The 21,171-nt window shown below is 38.7% G+C and overlaps 1 protein-coding gene across 5 annotated transcripts in view; it reads left to right on the top strand.

Annotated features, from left to right (window-relative positions):
- The window catches only part of rho-6 (rhomboid-6), a 156,769-nt gene extending 136,036 nt beyond the window's left edge, over positions 1-20,733 (top strand). For 3 of the 5 annotated variants that reach the window (XM_067355914.1, XM_012362361.2, XM_067355916.1), the window contains 4 exons: positions 9,197-9,459; positions 16,715-16,885; positions 17,599-17,754; positions 18,223-20,733. In XM_067355914.1, the coding sequence (XP_067212015.1) occupies positions 9,205-9,459; positions 16,715-16,885; positions 17,599-17,754; positions 18,223-18,543 (903 nt within the window). In that variant the 5' untranslated portion in view covers positions 9,197-9,204 and the 3' untranslated portion in view covers positions 18,544-20,733. Of the gene's footprint in view, positions 1-9,193; positions 9,460-16,714; positions 16,886-17,598; positions 17,755-18,222 lie in introns of all 5 variants that reach the window. The other 2 variants (XM_067355915.1, XM_012362358.2) reach the window with 1 other exon arrangement.
- Positions 20,734-21,171: the final 438 nt, after the last annotated feature.

The following is a 21,171-nucleotide window of genomic DNA, read 5'->3' as shown; positions in this document are numbered from 1 at the left end:
GCACCTTATGCACTTCCGACATAACACCTTACATGCTTGTACACGGAGAAATATGTTTAATAAATTTCTGCAGATGCAGCAGCGCGAAAGCTACTTTCTGTAATATCTTTGACAGCGCAGGGTAATTATACAGGAAAATGTACAGCATAAAATATTGTTTCGTTTAGCTTTAACATAAGAACCGCATTGTTGCGTTGATTTCACGTTTCACACTGTTGTTTTGTTATTATAGATAGCAAAATTTATTTTTATTTTATTTTATTTTTGATAGTTTCATACTATCTGCTTCAACGTTGCACGTGTATTATTATATTTTCATCATTATCTGAATAAAGCTTTAAAGAAGCTTATAAAACGCAGGCAACGCATGAAGCTTAATCAGCATTAGTGCACCATTGACGGATTAAGGGAACTAACGCGGATAATTTCTTCTATGAAGGCGATTTAACGCAATTAAACCCCACTTTAAAGCCAACCGCTTTCGATGCCTATGTCCACATAGGCGGAACGACAAAGGGCGTAGCTTTGACGCCTTTTTCCAGTTTTGCGTTCAGCGATCAATTTTCAGGGGTCTCGTTAGACTTCAACGCAAACGCTTCGGTCTCACGTGTTCAATGAGCGTACGTTCACGAATTTAGCGCCAAAGGCATCGTAGTCGGTTATCTATGCAAATAATTATAAGTTTAATCAGTTGTTTAAATTTACATTTAATTTATCGTAATATTTATATATAATTTGAAGTAATTTTTAATTTAGGAAATTGGAATGACACTTTGCCACTCATCTGCATGTAATTAAAACACAAGAAGTTAGAGGGAAAATAGACGCAAATTGATAAAATAATGGGATTACACTGAAATATGACAACTGTGATTGCCCTGAATTCAAGAGAGAAATCAATGTATATTCAAATTAATATATTTGATACCTAAATTTGATCATTTAATTTTAGCAATTTTAACATGATATTGAACGCTGTCATTCGATATCATTGTATCGACTCGTGATTTGTTTCGAAGTGACAGGACATGTTCTGGATGCGCGCCTCGAGTGTCTCGCTGTTGAAATGACAAAATTATTCCGCGCGCAATTTTTATTCGTACTCGTTTCACATCCGAAGCTTTATAACATTTCAAATTTTATTTTGACACCGCGATGTTAAAGTGGCCCGCGCAGCAGCGCCCCGGGATATCCTGCGTTGTATATCGCGCGATACCGTGATTCTGTAATATCGCGTGCGACGCGCGCGTAGTAATTTCCGCTGGTTTCGCCTGAGATCGCAAACTTTCCGAAAATTTCCGCAAATCCTCCGCGCGGGGAGATGAGCGGTACATCGCTCGTCTCCCTCCCCCCCCTCCCCCCTCGAAATAATCGATCATCTCGCACCGTTTTTCCGAAACGATGCCTCGCCGCGGTAAATTCGGGGATCATTTAGACACACAGCGCGCACACGGTTGCGATTTTGATTTGTGGCCGGCTAGGCAGCAGCACGGCGTTTTGACACACGTTCACTCACGCTGCAACGATCGGCAACGTCGCCGGGATTTTCGGATATCAAGGCCTCTCGACAGAAAGTCGATATGACGTGGCTGAAAATTAATGAGCCAATCGTAGGTATGTAACTGGTATTCACGCTATCGCGGAATAATTAATGACGCAGCCGCTTCTCGGCGAAACTTTCGACATCGCAAACTCGCGAAGGAAGTCACCCCCATCCCTGTTGACGATTCGGATATTTCCTTCATACAAAGTGTCTCAGTTTGCAGGAAACGTTGTATAAAATACAAGACTTTTGGACGACTACGGTGATTTTTCGATAGCTGCATGCAATATTTGATAAGAGTTACTTCCCAGCGATTAGCGGCTTTGTTGTATAATTTATTTATCTTTGTATGGCTATTTACCATCATAGTTATTATAATAGATACAAACATTTGTTAATGATATTAAATTAATTAGTCAACATCAGCTTCCTGGTATGGCGCGATCTGATGGATTAATTAAATCCTATTTCCATCTCCGCTGACTGCGCTTGCCGCTAAAGGAATACGTTATGTGCTTTGATTATTTGTTAATCTTCCACATTTATTAAATTATTAGAATGCAGTGTTTCTGATATCTACGTAAAGCGAACTGTTGAATTCAAAATATCGATAACCAACATATTTGCCGCCAGAATACTTTGATATAAATAGTTATTACAAATATTTGGCGTGTCTATAGAATACATCTATTGTGCGTAAAAAAATATAAAAATATAATTTTTACGAAGAAATTTATTAATGTTAAACGGCAAAATTATTTTTTATATGAACATTATTTCAGATATTGAATGCAAATTAGTCAAAATATAAAAGCTTTCCGCAAATTGGCTAAGAGAAATCAGAATAGATAATTCTACGGATAATTCTACGGAGATGTGCTAAGAATCAGTTAAGCGCGAGGAAACCGAGTTTCGTTGGATTTCACCTCCATTATGGTCGAGCGATAATTCCGAAAGTCCCGTACGTTCTAGCAGGGGTCATCCAAGCCCATCGATATTCGAGCCGCGTCTTGGGCAGCCACAAATATCGACAGGTACGGAGATAACGCGAACACACCTACCCCATTGTTCTTTGCGCTGCGAGAGCTTCTAATTACAGCATCGGATTCGCTCGGGTTCGCTCTCGGCGTACCGCTTGATTTGCGTGGGCCACGGACCGACGGAGCGGCGTTACGTTAATTACACGCGGACAGGTACACGGTTTTGCCGGACACGTCAATGCTTCATTAAGCCGTACCTCGGCTTCCTGGATCCCGGCTGCCGCGCGTATTCGCGATGAAGTCGGAGTTTCCTCGACGATTAACACCCGCCGCACGGCGCAACTTACCAAACTGTGGCGTTCCGCCGCGAGAATACTTCAGATTCGATGCGCGCGGTAATGCGAGTTTCCGCGCGTGTGAGAAAATGTCAGAATAAACAATGCGGAGGTTTGCGCCACAATCTTTCCACATTGACGCATAACGCGATAACTATTGGAAACCATGAAAATCATAAATCTGATTTTTTAAATAAATAACTTGGTTTGTGAATTATTTGTCTTTATATGAAGGTATGCTATATTGATATTTATCTCGATAAGAATATAAAATTATTTAAGATTGATTTACATTGTTGATAATTTTGGTGAAGTTAAATAGCATCTTTAGAGACTTGTAAGGATATGTAGTGACAGGATCAATTTCGCACGTTCTAAAAGAAGATTTCGAAATCTTCCGTTATGCAAATAAAACTCTTGACGACTGACGGTCGCTTCGTGAATATTAAAATCGCGAACCGTCATTTTCAAGTTCTAAATATTCAAGCGCAATATATATATGATCATCCAATTATAATTATCCGGATTATCCGGTATCCAGTAGAGCCGGTGCAATCTTATCCCATGCTGCACTGCCGCGCAATATCGCGCTGCCGTTATCGTAAATTTAACGAAACGGCGGAAGCGCAGCTCGACGCACCGTCCACAACGTGAGCAACGGGTTAATGCCATCGCACTGGCATGACGATCTATTTCCACGCTCTCGCGTAGAATTGATATTTCTGAATTACCGACGTCGACGAATCGCCACGTCGCGTTTACGGTTGCGACCGCGAAATACGGCCCCCGTAGATTTTACATACGCGCGCCCGTTCGCACGCGTTTCACGCAACGCGTTTACGCAGGTAACCGCGCACGAACATTCATTGACCTGCGGTCGAAAGTGCACCGCGCGTTTCCGTTTCCGCGCGTCGCGGCCTCGACCCACGCCCTCGGCTCATTTGTATCCCTCCTGAATAACACGTGCGGATGTTGTGTGAAGAATTTCAAAGATGATGTATAAAAATGATGTAGAAATAGAACGTTCCGTACAAAATTAGGCATCGATGACTGATCGTATCAACATCGATTAAAGCTAACGCTGCGAAGGAATTGAATATCTCATGTTTAGTGAGAATCAGAAATTGTTAGGTGAGGCTTATTTAATTCATTGCTCGGGTACTTGAATTTATAATTTACAAAGTTTATTTTGAACGAAAGGTCGTATCTAAATTTAAACCTCATAAATAGATTTATTCCATACTATACGAAGTGCTGTAAATCTTGAATTAATTAGTTTGAGAATATAAGCATCCGATAAGAATAAAGTTGGTACACAAAAATTAGTAGACAAAAAACTTGTTATCTGAAAACAAATGCAGCGTGTAAAAATAATTATTTCTATGAAAATAAATGATAAAGAAAATGACGAGAATCGAAATCTGAGATGCTGTGCCGTAAATTTTAACTTTTCCAAAAAATTTTATTCGTACATTTAGCGAATTTTATGTGGAATTTTATTTATCAAATTTTTTCACAGTGTACATTTATGAAATATTCTGCCGAGGGAAAGTAATTTAAAGATACCTTAAAACACAATAAAAGATCATAAAAAATCTTTTTGACGTCACAAAGATATTATTCCAGCTTTAGAGCCAGACCTATTCAGATCACTTTAATAGCTATAGAAAGCGTCCGCGCGAGTTAACTAGAAATTACAGCTTTTTGCGTGGCACTCCGCGCGAGTTAATCCAGGACAATAATGCAAGGAACTAATAATACCTTTGCCAGGCGCTGCACCGGGCGTAATACAGTTGGCAGCAATGCTATGTGCAGAAGAAAAGAGGACATAAACTACGGCCATTCACTCGCGATTTGCACCAAAATTTTATTGTAACGAAAGACCTTATAATGACGAGGCATAAAACGTAAAAAATGAAAAATAAATGCTTTCTAGAAATTTTATTCGGATATGACAATTTAAGTAACTTAAAGATTTCTTAAAAGAAGAAGATTGTTCATCTGATTATAATTAAAATTGTCTACAAAGATAAAGATTTGATTAGAAGCGTGACGATTTTAAATATTTCTTTTGTACATTTGCACTTAATGTATGCTAACGGGCGTGCATTTAGGTGGCGGTGCGAAGTGCATGAATACAATTACGCATCAAGTAAGTATTGCAGGCGCGTTTTCGCGACACGCCAACGAGCGAGTTTGTTTTGAGAGATAACCGAGATAGTGGTAGCGGAAGAGAGAAGTAAGGACGATATGAGTGTCGTAAACCGCCGCTTGGACCGCCATGAGGAAGGCGTGGTGAAGAGAACTTGTGGCTCCCTTTCTGCGGGGCTGCATCTCGTGACCTCTTTGTCCGACCGCTAACGCTCTTTGTTCGGTTCGTGTTTTCGGGTCACCCGTAGAATTTGCCGCTGAATTGTTGGCTCGCCGAGTTTCGGTGCCCGTGCCACACCGCGAAACCGGCGGATACCCACGAAAACCAGCGATTTCGTGGTGCGACGCCGATGCTTCGGTCGTTTCGGTCCAAAGCGCGTGAGATCGAGTTTTAAGCCGGCCGACTATGAGAGCAGTTGACTAGGTGGCTTTAGTTTGAGGTGTACAATTCCTAAGAATTAATCCTGAATACGCGAATTATTCCGTAACTGCAAGCACTTGTCTGTTATAGCTTCATCTCATAGTATCATCTTATTGTTCTAATATACATTTGATGCGTGCTCAAAATATTCTAGCTTCATCTCATAGTATCATCTTATTGTTCTAATATACATTTGATGCGTGCTCAAAATATTCTAGCTTCATCTCATAGTATCATCTCATTGTTCTAATATACATTTGATGCGTGCTTAAAATATTCTAAAATATTTTAATATCGCATTATTGCTCACTAAAATTATAATTTCAAAAATTATTTTAATTATTCAGAACTATAATTTAAAAAATGAAGAAATTACACGCAGCGTTGTGTTTGTTGACGTTCAAATGACCCGTCAACTTCTCGTGCTCTCTACATTTAGTTGCGTGCTGAGATTAAAAAGAAACTTGAAACTATGCAGATACACGGATCTTTATCTTTATGTGCGCGAATGTTACATGCACGCAAGGCGTAAATCTAAAAAAAAATAAAATGTCGCGCCATTGATTGCAGAAATTATTATCGAACAATGGAGTCATTGATAATAAAGGAATTAACTTCTAAATTTTCATAATCGAAGCGCCGATGATAATACTGGCGTGAAATTAATCAACGGACTTATTAATATACGAGGCCGTGCAGATAATTGTATGTACACGATCAATCATGTATGGTACCATTCATCGTTGCTGCATTTATAGCTGATATTGCGGCCCATCTTGTTGCGTACGAATTCAATAACTTTTACGATCCGCGGCCCGACTTAAAAACGGCGGGCCGCGATAGCCGCAGCAGAACGTAGTAGCAATCGTCAGTGTCTGGATCTCTCCTCACGTGATTCTAATGCAATCATCATGGGATCCTATCGAGCGATTCTTCTGCTGTTGATAGCGATTCAATTATATTACGGGAGTGTGTTGGCGAGATCAGCGTATTTGTCGGACGATCTTGACGATGATGTGCACTCGGACGATCTTGAGGATGATGTGCACTTGGACGCATACTCGGACACATACTTAAAAAGACTGAGGCTCAAACGACCCTTAAAAGTTGCGGGTAAAAAAGCACACGCAGACGATATTGCAGCAGCGGATTCGCGCAGGACACATTTTTCGGATCCTAATATAATATGGGCTCCGAAAAGAAACCAAGGAACCAAAAGGCCCAGAATAGAGGCCAGACGGACACTGTCGAAGAAAGCACACGCAGACGATATTGCAGCAGCGCACAAGATACATTTTTCAGATCCTTATGTAATAAATCCACCGCCAAGGCCAAGGCCAAGGCCAAGGCCAAGGTTCATGTCGAGACGGACACTGTCGAAGAAAGAATCTGCAGACGAATACGCGGACGATGCGCGTCGAGAAGCGAGGAAAAATAAATATTTGGATAAGTCTGAAAAAACCCGCAGGCATCCTTATATCCGAACAAAGCCATACATACCACATAAACAAAATATTTTAAAAGCATTAAAGGATAAAGCGGCGAAGGATGAACTCGCCGACGATTATGCACGAGCGGCGAGGGATGAACTCGCTGACGATTATGCACGAGCGGCGAGGGATGAACTTGCCGACGATGATGTGCGAGCGGCGAGGGATGAACTCGCCGACGATGATGCACGAGCGGCGAGGGACGAACTCGCGGATGATGATGCACGAGCGACGAGGGATGAACTCGCTGACGATGATGCACGAGCGGCGAGGGATGAACTCGCGGATGACGATGCACGAGCGGCAAGGGATGAACTCGCTGACGATGATGTGCGAGCGGCGAGGGATGAACTCGCGGACGATGATGCACGAGCGGCGAGGGACGAACTGGCGGACGATGATGCACGAGCGGCGAGGGATGAACTCGCCGACGATTATGCACGAGCAGCGAAGGATGAACTGGCGGACGATGATGCACGAGCGGCGAGGGATGAACTCGCCGACGATTATGCACGAGCGGCGAAAGACGATCTCGATGATTACGGGAATGCTGGCGTGAATATTTCTCCTATATTTTTCCGATATCTATCGAAGAAAGATGTTCCTAGGAAATTAAAATATAAAAAGATATAAACTCTAAGAGATAACGCGAAAATTATCATGCGCTTATCATTACGGAAAATAATCATGTATAACGCTTAAAAAACCTACAAAAAACCTATCGATTCTCCAATCAATCTCGCGCTAAATTTTTGTTAATATTATTCTGATAATGATTAATAATATTATTCTGACAATGCTATTAGAACATTTATGATTAGAAAAGGATTGGTAGCTAGAATCCAGAATTATCGCGAAGAGTGCTATGGACAAATTATTTGGAAAGGAATTAACTGATATTCACACTGTACATCATTATGTAATTGCAAAAATAATTATCCGAGCTAATTTTGTCAATATATTATTGTGGAAACCTAACGTTTATTTTGATTTATATATCATGTCTAATAAAGGCGTTATTCTTGAATTTTTACTTTTTTTATTTATATCACTTTAAAATTAGAATAGCAAAATTGTTTTAGGAAATAGTATTTTAGGAAAATATTATTTCCTAATTAATTCATTCTAGAGAATATTAAGAACCAAGAATATTTAATAACATGACAGATCAGATAAAAATAGATCAGAAGAATTATTAGAAAAGTTTTTAAATAGATTAATTTATGAAACTTTATTAATATATTTTTATCATAAAATATAATATAAACAAATAATCTATCAATGAAATAAATAACGTAAACTAATTTCGCATTTGATATCTCAGTAAATAAATTAAGCTTGTAAAATAATTTAATGATAGAAAATATTACAATTTAACAATTTGTTTACAGAAATCCGCAAACTTCTTTCTTTTATATAAGAACTGCTCAGTTCTCCATTATTGCGTTTACACTTTATACCTGACAAGTTTCTAATACGAAGTATCATTTCGAGATTAACCTACGCCCGTAAACGTATTCAAGCGTACACGCCGTTCTACAAATTGCTCCGAAACACGTCTTTCGCGCCATTACAGGATTTGCGGCTGAATTATAGAGGCAGGTTTCCACGGGAACAGCCGACGAAAGCCGGCGATATCTGCGAACTAAACTGCCGAAAGGCGGCTTTATTGCAATGGCAGGAGCTGCAAGAGCGAGAATCGTGATCTCGGGATCGCCGGACAACGTGCCACGGTTCAGTGATTGTCGTTAGACGGAAGAGGAAGTTTATAAAAACGAGCTCTTCTCTCGTAGAATTGCTCGATTGAACTCCTACTTTCCCCGACTTCTGGATCCTTCCGCTTCTTTTCTCGTCTTGTCCATTTGCCAGCGAACTTCCTGTCGCGTCCTCGTAAACCCTCCTCTTCGGATAAACAACACGTATAATGCAATTTCTTAATCGTGTTACGTGAACTCTATCTACCACGCACGGATGTAGTTTTTAAAGTTATTAAATTAAAATGGTCTCTTAAATCGAGATGAAACTAGGTCCTTTACAACAATTGCGACATATAATTTTCTCTCTGTCCACCTTGAAAAAGGTTTCATAAATTCTACAGTTTCGAGTGAATTTTTATACGTCAAGCACTCGTTAAACGTTTTAATGTGGAAATCTTATATTCTGCGTTTAATATTTACAACGCGTTGTAAAAAATGTTATATATATATATATATATTTTATGTAAAAATATGCCGCTTTGCATTAATCATTCTGATTTCCTCTATTCGTTTAAGCAGATATCAAGATGGACGCAGAGGCAGCATTATTGGAAAACTCGCCAACCTTGTCGACGATCTCGTCGGATTCCACGGACGCGACGTATTCCGGACCCGACTCACCCTATTCTCCGGAATCGCCGATCATCGTCACGTCCTCTTATAAAAAAAAGCGTAACGATGAAGTCACGCCCAGACCAACGCCCAGACACCCATTGCCACCGAGGAAGCCGAGCTTCCGGATACGACCGCCCTACCTCATGATCTGTATTAGCATCATTGAGGTGAGTGAATGCAAAAAAAAACGATACGTAGAAATGCACGACACGTGGGAAATAACAATTGCGAGCACTTGACATATTCTGTCTGAGAAAGAGACGAGTGCTCATCTAACAGCCACGTAAAAAATCATTAAAAATGACAACTATTAATTCGTCAACTATCTGTTGTTAGTAAAATGTTCATTTCTAACTTAGTTTCGTAATGATTATTGTTAGGAATTTCTTACAGAGAACTATTTTTTATCTGAGAAGATAAAATTGCATAAAACAATAATAAAATCGAATTAACTACGATTTTATCGCAGTATTATATTTCTCTAAATCATAATAATTATCATTGTTTATAAAATGTATGACCATCCTTTCTTTTGTGTTAATTATTTCGTGTATTTTACTACTTTTCACGACGCATATTCATATTCCTATTACGCCCGGGCAAATATTATTCTAGCTGAATAAAATTTTCTCATCGTAGAACGCCGGAGTATATCGTGAACATTCCGACGAATGCAAGTCGAGTGGAAAAGAATAGTTGTAAAACGGTGCGCTGTAAGCTCCGAGATTTCTCATTAACGGAATCAACGTGTCGTGTTGAGTTCTCGAGCAAGGACGAAAGAAAAGCGCGATGGGAATTCTTCCCAATTATACGCGCGAATTCGCCGGAGAATACCGAAACGATATTCCGAGATACCTGATGGCGAGAACTCCAAAAAAGCACGGAAGCTCCCGGCGGTTTTTCCGCTCGATAATAATCTCGAGAAGAAGTTCGTCTTGCATTTCAGTCGGAAAAGTCGTGTGAATAAGCAGCGACGGGTACGCGCGATAAAAATGCGCGGATTTAAAACCCGCGAAGTTACGCCGCAATTTCTTACTCGTTTACCACGGAACACGACGAAAGTTAATCACTTAGCCGCGGTTTTCTTTTGACTCATTGTACGAGTCGCGGCGAAACGAGATCAAAGTAAATGTCCTCCGCAGATGCTTAACAGTTCGGTTAATTTTGCAAGAGGCGGTAAAAGTTGAAGTATATGAAAATTAAGTACAAATATATATTCTTTGAATATTCATGCAATCTGGCGAAGTTTGCAGTTTGAAATTTATTATACTTGATACCGCACGTTATAAGTTTCAATTTTAATTAGTATTATCGAAGCAATCGCGTGATGCGTGATTATTTTTGTAGTTGAATATTTATTTAATTCTTTTAAAAAATCGGTAATTTTTAAATTGATATCTTCTAAAGTAATAAAATGCTGGAATTATATGTGATCACATAGGTGATATGAGAAAGAAGTTCACTTGAAAATAACATCAATAATTCTGGGATTGTTGTTGGGTTGCTTAGCGCTCGAGTTTAATGTTGCGAAGTTAGAATCAACATAAAATAATAAATTAATACATGATGTATAGAATATGTAAGTCGTGTTATAAGAGATTTATGCAGTGATGTAATAAATTATAATAAATATACTTCTTGGAATCGCGTGATAGTTTTTAATAATTCAGAAAATATCGATTTTAATACGCGAAAATAATAATTTACGGGTCTCTCTTCAAAGTGGAAAAAATTGCTATTTGCATTGGTTGTATAATCGCTCTCAAGTATATTAAAAATATTTTTGATATACTTGAGAAAGAAAAAATATAACCAAAACATAAAGTGGAAAAAAATTAATGCATATAAAAAGGAATTTAATATAAATTAAAATAAAATTACGCATATAGTGGAAAAATTTAGTGAAAAAACATCGGACAAACGTAATAAAAAAGATTTGAAAATATTAAATTATTTCTAATTCAATGATCATATAAAGTAATCTAAATAAAAAATGTATCATGAGAAGAGGAGATTTTTAAAATGGCTCAGCTAAATAGAAAGAAAGAGAGAGGACATTAATGTGCTCTCAAGCTTAATGAAACGCTCAAAAAGTAGCGTCGTGGTAGTTGGAAAAAAAGAAAGTTGATTTTCTCAGGTTCGCATATAATAATGTCTGAACCCCAGGTATTTTATCTCCGGGAAAATTACCCACGGACGAAGGAACGCGCGCTAAAGTGTATAAACCTAAAGCCGCGGAATTAAAGGCACCACTAATTCATGGCTGCAGTCCGTGAATTTCAACTTTATCGCGGCAGTATTGTCTGGTGAAAACTCGTTGTTGCAAGTGGAAGATAATTTGTAATATACGAGACAACGTGTATAAACACACGCGCCTGAGAATGCGCGCCGCGATGCTTCGTGCAAGGGTGGAAACAGAGAACATCGGCGGCGTTTTGCACGATAAAAAGAAACGAGCCGTAATATTTATCGTCCTGGCACGAATCGCTCCCGCGAATCGTTCCTCGGAATTTAAGAAACTTTACATCCGACAGGAAGCGCAAAATGTATGAAGCGAGAGAGAGAGAAAGAGTGAGAGGGGTGGAAATATATTGTAACAATAACCATCATATTTTTTTTAATTGTTCTTGGAATACAAACAATTTTTAAATTAAATAACTACGAATAAAAGATATTATGCGCATACTAATAATATAAAGGAAAATTGTAAGGCTGCTACGTATTCAAAACGTTTGAAATTACTTTTATTTTTAAAAGAAATAAAAAATAAATTTTAATTAAATAGAACGACAGAATGCATGATATATATTCTAATTTTACGCAAAAATAATTCAGTATAATTATATGGTCACATGATTATTACTATACGATGCAGTTATACGATAAAACGATAGCCGTGAATTTTACGTTCTGTAATGATGTGGCGAAGCATTAATTTATGTTTTAAATGCATAAACTTAAAACTACGAAGTTAAATGCATTTCTAATTCGCGGAAGAACCCGCGTTTCTGCTCTTAACATGGCGAAACCGACGAGCATCGCTAAAAGAGGACGGTGTGAAGGGAATGAAAACCGAGGGTGTTAACGCGCAACGGACCTCGAAGTGAGAAGCGGAAAATGATGAATTCCCTTGAAACGTTCTGCGGACCACCGGAAGTAGACGTTTCGCGCGTCGATTAACACAATAATACCAACACAGCGAATGTGCCCGGACAATGCGACTTTCGACTTTTTAGATCAAAAAAAGAGATGAATAACTCGGGGAAAATACTCTCTGAAAAAAGAGAAATACAAGAAAATAGAGTCATGCAATATATATGAAACATATGGCATTACTTATGGCTTAAAATATGATATAAATATTCGAAAGATGAAATATTCGAATAATTAATATTATTTGAAAAATTAGCGCTTATGTTTCAGATGTAGCGCTAAATATTTTTCTATGATCTTGAGACTATGACAAAATCAAAAAATTCGAAGAATGTGAAATTTGAATACGACTTAATTATTTCGTACTGAAAATTATGAAGGAATATAGAGATTGGTAAGCTCCACACCCTTTGTACATATTTGCATATCCTATGTACATTACTTGTGCCCGTAGAATATCCTGTAGAACTTCTGAAAGTTCTGTATTGATACTTTCAGAAATGTACACTATCAAGAATAGTTGGTGTATAATATAATTGAGATGTAATATACGTGCAGGTCGTAAAATAAAACGGGCCAAATTTAAATGGCAACTAATAATTTTTTTTTTTTATTAACGGTGGAAATTATTATTTTAATTTTAATTACATAAAATGATAAATAATGTGATTTACAATTTTTAATAGTATACCTTTTTTTATATATTTATCAAAATGTTGAGCACTTTTAGCGAATGCTATTAAAGTATTATTTGCTTAAAATTATTTATGAATATGATTATTTATGAATTATTATTTATGAATATGATTTCGTCTTATTCGCTCCGCTAAATTTGCGAAACGTATCTTTTATTTTTAATTACTAAACATTCAAATCTATATTAATATTTTTGTTGAAAGAAGAAGTGCATTTTTAATTAATTATATAATTTATTATTTATATATAATCTATTTTTCGTACAACTTACATAAGAACATGTAGCACGCGAACGGCAAAACCATCGAATCGTAAAGTTGAGCGTATATTCACGATTTCTCCGGTTCGAGCAATTCCGTATGAAACAAAGTCTTCTTTACGTTTAACTTTAGGCGACGTAAACGTATCTCTCGCCCGCGGAAAGTATCGAGATTCAACTTGTAGTCACTCCTACTGTCTCGCCACTTTACTGCACTCCGAGCAGACGATAGCTGAAACTCGTAAAACGAACCACTGTGGTTTGCGTACCGTCTTCTGTCTGGTATGGTGGCCGTTTCAAACGGATTACCACATTGAATAGCGAATCGAGTTTTACCCAAACTTTTTGGTGAACCGTTGGTATTTGCGTTCTCAAAACCGCAATGTATTGTAGTATTTGAAAAAAATTACAGCAAAAATAAAGGAAGAAAGAAATTACGAATATTTTTTTACCTACGTAGTTGATTCTTGTATTTTTAAGTTTTTCAAAATTTGCAAATAATTAATCAGTTTACAAAATAAAAAATTATATATTGTATTTAAAGAAATATTGACATGAAATTACTATAAAATTGAATTTTTAGTCCTTATTTGGTTTCTTCCGGATACAGTTAGATATTGTTCGTGAGTGTTGCGAAAGCATGAGTTTCAAGTAAGCCAGCCAAATTTCTTCGCACAATATTTCAGCATGCTGTGCATATCGATATTGCATCACATTACGTGAATACTACGCGATATTACGTTCTTTTCTCGCGCCTTAGGAAAATGAAATTCCTACGCTGTAGGATGCGAACGCCTCTATAATTGCGAACTCCGACCAGAGTTCCGAGTGCGCCCCACATATACGCACAGACACTCGCGTGCACACATCCGTACACATACATGCAACACCAATTATACGGGCTGCTGCAAACATTTGCTTAGAATTCAGAATTAGAACACTGTATTGGATGAAATCACTGACTGTGATCACGCTAGGCTGACACATGGCGCGCTTGACAATAACCATCCGGATGTTGTTCACCCTTGCTTGAATAATCCTCCTTCATTATCATCTGTAAAGGTGAAGTGAGAGACAATGGAAACATTTAGGCTGCAGCAACGAATTTATATGAAATGAATAGTTGTCATTTTTTTTTAAATTTTATAATAATTGTTCCTTGTATATCCGTTATATTTTGTAATGGTATTTATGGTAATTAAGTTGCAATAATTTTGTTATTGGAAAATTATTATGTTCTATTTAACAATTTTAATTATTCCATTCATCTTAATTAATTCGTAGAATTTATTGCTTGAATATTACGAATTAGAATTAGAATTTTTGACACATACATAGATCAGTTTAATCAAAATAGTACTTAAAAATTTTGTTTTATTATTATATAATCATAAATCAAATATTATATCATGTACTATACCGTGGCTTATAACAGTGAAAAGTAAAATGTAATATAAATAGAGATTTGAGTGACGTACATTAATTTCTAGATTTATATCTTATATTAATCACAGCATGCGTATAAAGTGTCATAAAAGCAAGTCATAAATTTTAACGTTAATAACATTGTGCAGAGTTGAATTTCACACTCGCGATATCAGACGACAAAATAGTCAGCCTTATTCAGCGGACACTCGTTATCAAATTAAAATATTATCGCGCGATACAGCACGGGTGTGATAATGGACGATCATTTGCTGCAAATTGAACGCTGAGTTTTAACGGCCGTAAAAGTACTGTCCAAGATAGGGAGCGAAAAAAAACTACATTAAGCACGAACGACACCGAAACCTAGACGAGGTCGTAAAAACCGGGACGTCAGAATGGATAGCCCGGGAGGTATCAAGCTACCCCGAAAGAGCGGCACACCTGCTGACGCGTGTGATTTATGCCGCCGAGAATGTCTGTACGCGTGCATGCCGCCGGGTTGCAGAAAAAAAAACAAGCGACAATCGTTAAGGTTTATTTTAGAGACTTGCGCGCGCGCCCTGCGCCGGGCGTGCACGCATTCGCCGCTCTTTATTACGGTTACGATCAATTCCGAACGTAATCGGATGAGCAAGTTATTAAACGTGCTGAGATAAATTGCGCGCCGACTACGTTCGTAACATAAATATTTTGCGAACTGCGCGATTAATATTGAACGAAATCCTCCGATATCGCTATCCGCATATGGGGGCTGCTTAATAGGCTTGCTGGATCTTCGTAAATCATTGTGATCGATAATACGATTGATCGAATGTTCGATAACGGTTCAATTGCAAGGCGTTATATGATATCGTATTATTCGTTACATTGTACACACAGTTTTATCGTGGATTTTGATATAGTGCTCGTGTGAATATACGATCGTTCGATTTATCTTTTAGACAAATTTATTAAACGTCAGCTAAACGTTTAAATATATTGATTTTATGTGCAAAATATTGTTGGATCGAACTATTGTATTTTGAATTTTAGAAAATTTTGCCATTAAAACATGAATTTAATTAATAAATTTTTCTATAATATGAATAGAGATATAAATTTTCATGTGTGTAGTCTTTTCTTTATTAGAACTATAAAGAATTACAGTTAATAATATTTGTTAAAAGATGTATTATATTTATAGAATAGAATAAGGAGCGTCACGTGGTCCATTGAATAGTTTTTTTTGGGGGTTTTATGTCACTTCGTTTAATCTGGAAAGACAAGCGTTTTCTCCGTATTTCCGTGCGAGGCTCGGCGATAAAGACGCGTGGAACACGTTTTCCATCTCAGCGGAGAACCAAAAGACCACTTTGCTTCCTAGAGAGTTAAGTGTCGTTACGGAAATAGCTGGCGCACCAGCGCCTCCGCAGAATCTGGGATAGCGCTTAATTCATGTACTCCCGTATCTTTATTTAGCTTCCAAGATACACAACAAATCTCAAGTTGCTAAGCCACATCTTTCTCTGAGGAATGTGAGAAATGCTTCTGTACGTAACTGTTACACATGCATCGAAACATTTCGGTGTTGAATATTAATAAAAGTAATTTAATAATAATAATAATAATAAATGAATATTCCGATTAATGAGATATAAATAAAATAAAATTTATATTATCGCAGCGAAAAAGCGCCAAAATATATACTAAAATAATTAATCAGTAGCGTGTGCTGTTTAACAGAGACATTGTCGATCGCAATTAATTTCAATCTTCAGTCTTCCGACACGTCTTTCACGGCATAATTATTTCCGTGTTCTTGAATATACGCCATTTCGCCGTACGCTTCTCTGCATAATATTCTGCGGCAGAGGCAAGCACATTAAACGTGCTTTCACTCGTAACAGATAACCGTCCATTGCCTGGGAGACGAGGCAACGTTACGGAGATGGTTGGTCTACGATCCCCGTCAGAGGGTGCAGGGCTGGAGGTTTGTCTCCTACATGCTGCTGCACTCGAACGCACTTCACCTCGCACTCAACGTGGTCATTCAGCTGGTCCTGGCCACTCCACTCGAGGTGAGCCAATCAAGTAAATTGCGGGGACGTCGCTCAGCTCGCCTGTCGAGACGCCGCGTTTAAGAGAGCGGGCCTCTCCTGTCGATGCCTTTTCGCCCACGATTAAATCGGATAACATTTGCGTATCGACAATTAAATCGCTCCCGTTGAAATATTCAAAATCGCTGGATCGATAAATGTTGGGCGAAAAGCATATCTTTTAGGAAATATTATATGTGCGTTCTACACCTATATTTTAGATTGGCACAAAAATCATATTCGTCAAGTAAGATTGAAGAGTAAAATTGCAAGGTTTTAATAGACTTTTTATGAACCAAAATAATCGCCATTGACTCGAATATATTTTTTCCTCTGGAAACAAGATTTTATATTACAATGAGAATGCTCTTAGAATGGAAATCGATAAATTCACTTAGAATAGATCTTCACGAAAGAAGCGACAAACTTTTTGCACCAACTTAATATTAATGACGCGAGTAAGAAAAATTATTTCGATAAATTAAATATTTATTCGAAATTACATTTTATTTCTTTATGCAATGCACATTGAACAAGATTGAAAAATAAGAGTTTTAGATGAAATCTGTATTGTTTTCGAATAAGAAGATGTTCGTACGAAGCGATTTATAAAGATTGTCATAATCCCGCATGTTTATAAATGGACAAGAGTTTTTACGTAAGCAGATAAGAACGTAGAAAGCTCATGGTTGCAGGTGGAGCAAGGGCGAATAGGGGTGGCGACGATCTATCTGGGTGGCGGAGTCTGCGGCGCTCTGGGAGCGTCGCTTCTGCAACCTAGTCTTTACCTGGTCGGCGCTTCAGCCGGTGTTTACGCACTGCTCACGAGTCATCTCGCCCATCTCTACCTGGTAAGCGAGAGAAAAAAATTCCTTAATCTCTAAGAACGCAAAGCTTGGCGGACGTAAAGCGCCCGTTAACGACCCTTCCTCCTTAAAAGTCCGCGGAACGTAAGAAGAGAAAAGCTATTTAAAAAAAGAAGTTACGCTAAAAGACGCAGGAATGTTTTCGCTCGAAATATTCTCGCGAATTTTTTAATAACACTAACAATAGCGAATAATAGATTTTCTTTGGAAAAAGTAGCGATAGAAATTCTTTAGAGTCAAACACGTCAGTCGCCGTGTTGCATTTATGATCGAAGTTTCGACTACGCGAACTCGACAGTCAGTTTTTTTTTCGAAATGAGTGGACCGCGAAAGTAGCGGATGAAATTTACAGATTAAACTTTTGCACAGCTTAGCTCAGTAATTAAAACGATAGAGCCTCGACGATAGAGCCCGATTGCCGTAGCGCAGCTTTTTGTTTCTCGTTCGTTGCAGTGCCACGGCGAGCTGCGCTACGCCGGCTGGCGTCTCGGCGCCGTGCTGCTGCTGGCCGGTGCGGACGTCGCGTCGCTGCCCGTACCGGCGCTACTCGGATGCGGTCGGGTCGGCTGGGCGGCGCACGTCGCGGGCGCGCTGGCGGGTCCACTTCTGGGCCTGGCCGTGTTCCCGAACCAGAGCAAGAAGGACGCCCGGGGCCGCAGGTTCGTGCGATACGTGCGGCTGCTGTCGGCCGTGAGCGTGATGCTGCTGATCGTCGGCGCCGTCCTCGGCAACGTCTATCTGATCGCCCTGCCGCAGCTCAGGAAGCCATCCTGACAAAGGATCGAAATGCTCGTCAAGCTCTGCAGACGGTCCTTCCTGATCGTGAAGATCCGGGAGGCCGCCGAGAGTGTGTTCGAGTAGGCGCGCTCGGAAGAGCGGATGAACATGAAAAGACCGAACTGTGGACTTGCATGTGAGATCTCAGCGTCGATCGCGCGGAGTGAACTTTTTTCCGCTCCTCATCTTTCTGATCTCGCGTGAATCCTCGTGCCATCGGAAGATAGTCGCGCTTTCGTCGTGATTTCGATAAATTCGTGTCAAAAAAAAAAGTTGCCCCTGTACTTCTCGTGTGATTGATAAACCGGGACGATCATACAAGCGAGCATCAACGCTCGATGAAACGATAGAACCAAAGATCGACGATTCGCGTTGTCGAACCCGTTCACACTACTCGCTGCCATTAGAATCTCTAGAGGATCTCAAAGACTCTCAAAGATGGAGTGCGCGATTGAATGGCGAAATGTATCCGATGGTGAATACAAATCGTGACTCTTCACGCCTGACACTTTGATAAATTTGATATTGCAAATAAAATTAATAAAAGTTGCGACTTTTTTATAGACAAGTAGGACGTTCAAAACTGCCGATCGCCGCAACCATTCGACAAGATCGAGTTGTGTATGAATGATACTTAACGATTCTTAATGACTTCTCTCTCTCGCTATATCAATCTCGCTGTAGCGGCGAACAAGAAAAGACTCTGCAGATGTGAAAAATGTGTGTATAATAAGAGTAAGAAAAATCATAACACAATATAAGAGACGATATGCATTGACGGGCGTGTAAGTTTGCCCAGGAGCGGCGAACGATTATTGTAGAATGTGAAAGTAATTTATTTGCATAAATACAAAGGAAGAAGAAACAATTGTTATGAGTGGTAAGAAACCGCGATTCCGCGGATGTTGAAGCCGGCGCGCGTCGCTGGCGATATATTATTGACAATGGGATACCTTCACCCTTTTCCATTCTTCGTATTAACGGTTTAGCGTGTACGAGATATTGTAAGAAGGTGTGTATAAAATAAAATGATCATATTATTAACGTAAACGTGTTATAATGTAACGAAGATTTTAATAATGGCAAGATAAATGTATCGATCGTTAATAAACCAAAGTTTAACAACGTGCGACTGATTACGAGCGATGCCACGTAAACTCTGAACGAACTAATCCGCTGTCGTAGAAATAACATCGTAATCTTGAATCGTCTCTCGACGTTATCGAATAATGTAGAGCGGGAGGATAACGGAATTAGTGGAGTCTCTAAAACGAATTTCTATACCTTGAGCCAGAGTCCTGCCATGCTCCCCGATAAATGTGCAAGAGCGAGCAAGATCTTTTATAGCGTAACAATAACGTAAAGATAATCACGTTTCTATTTGCGAAGCTGTAAACCCGCAGAAATATTCATAGCGTAGCGTAGTATCTTTAATCACGATGCTAACTGTGCAGAGGTTGTTAAGAGAGTTCGTGTGCGTACAGATTTGAAGCGTTCATCAATTTTCGATCGTGTTATTTCTCTCCGCTTCAATTTATCACAGCTAACGGCCACATCGAACGATAACATAAATTATCGTTATTAGTTTGGATTAACAGCTCGGTTAATTAACTGGCTTGTCGGAATTTTCTAATAAACAATTAGGTGAAGATAATGCGATCTAATCAGTTGTGGCTCATTTCCCCGAAATTGATCCAACTGACAACTCTTATTTCACTCGAGAGTTTCCCGAATCACTTCCGCGGATTAATATTCAAAGGGAAGAATTTATTGCTATTAACAAAATCACACTCGCGCGCTGTAAGAGAAATATCGGCGCCGAAGTGAATTATATTCGTATAATTTCGCGCATACACACACACACACGCATACATACACACGTGTAGCGATGTAGAATGAAAAAGTTGAGAAAAATGATGTGTTCTCCCGGGCAATTAGTCGTATACTCGTATATCTATTTGTTTATCAATGTTACATGAGACGAACTGGCTGTGATTATGTTAGTGTTGTCGTCGACATGATTATATTATGAAACCTTGTAAATATGAATTATCAAATATAGATATGATTACACATTCAGCTCTCATATACGTACTGTGATTTCGCCGCGAGTACATAATGAGGCCCCGTTATCTCCATTGTATATCGGAACAATCGATTGCCTGCAATAAAGTCAAACGAATCGTACGACGTGTTACAAGCTAATACAACCTACAATCTCGGAGCACCATCTTCCTCTCTATTCGCACCAATAATTGTTCCGATTTAATGCCCGCCGTTATTATTCCGTGTAATATTGAGAGCGTATCGTATTGCAAAGATTAAACTTCATTATATTTGCCACTGCTGCGCCGTGATTTCGATCGAAATCACCGGTTCTTTTATGAAAGATTTATATTTTCCCAAACAATTTCCGATGTATATTAATTAAACGCTTTAATAATGTTTGGTCGTTTAAATTTTCGTGATAAAGCGATCTTTGGCGAACTTTTTCAACGGCATTACAAATTTTGCATTTTCCAGAAAAATTTTAAAAATCTGTTGCATTGGATAGAGTTGGTTTTTAAAAATGTGAAGATTAAACGGCTTTATAAAAATTTATTTCATCGGAAATGAATGCATATC

The sequence above is a fragment of the Linepithema humile genome, chromosome 5 (assembly GCF_040581485.1).
Source record: "Linepithema humile isolate Giens D197 chromosome 5, Lhum_UNIL_v1.0, whole genome shotgun sequence".
NCBI lineage: Eukaryota > Metazoa > Arthropoda > Insecta > Hymenoptera > Formicidae > Linepithema > Linepithema humile.
Note: the sequence above shows the minus strand (reverse complement) of the source record. Positions and strands in the feature narration are given on the sequence as shown.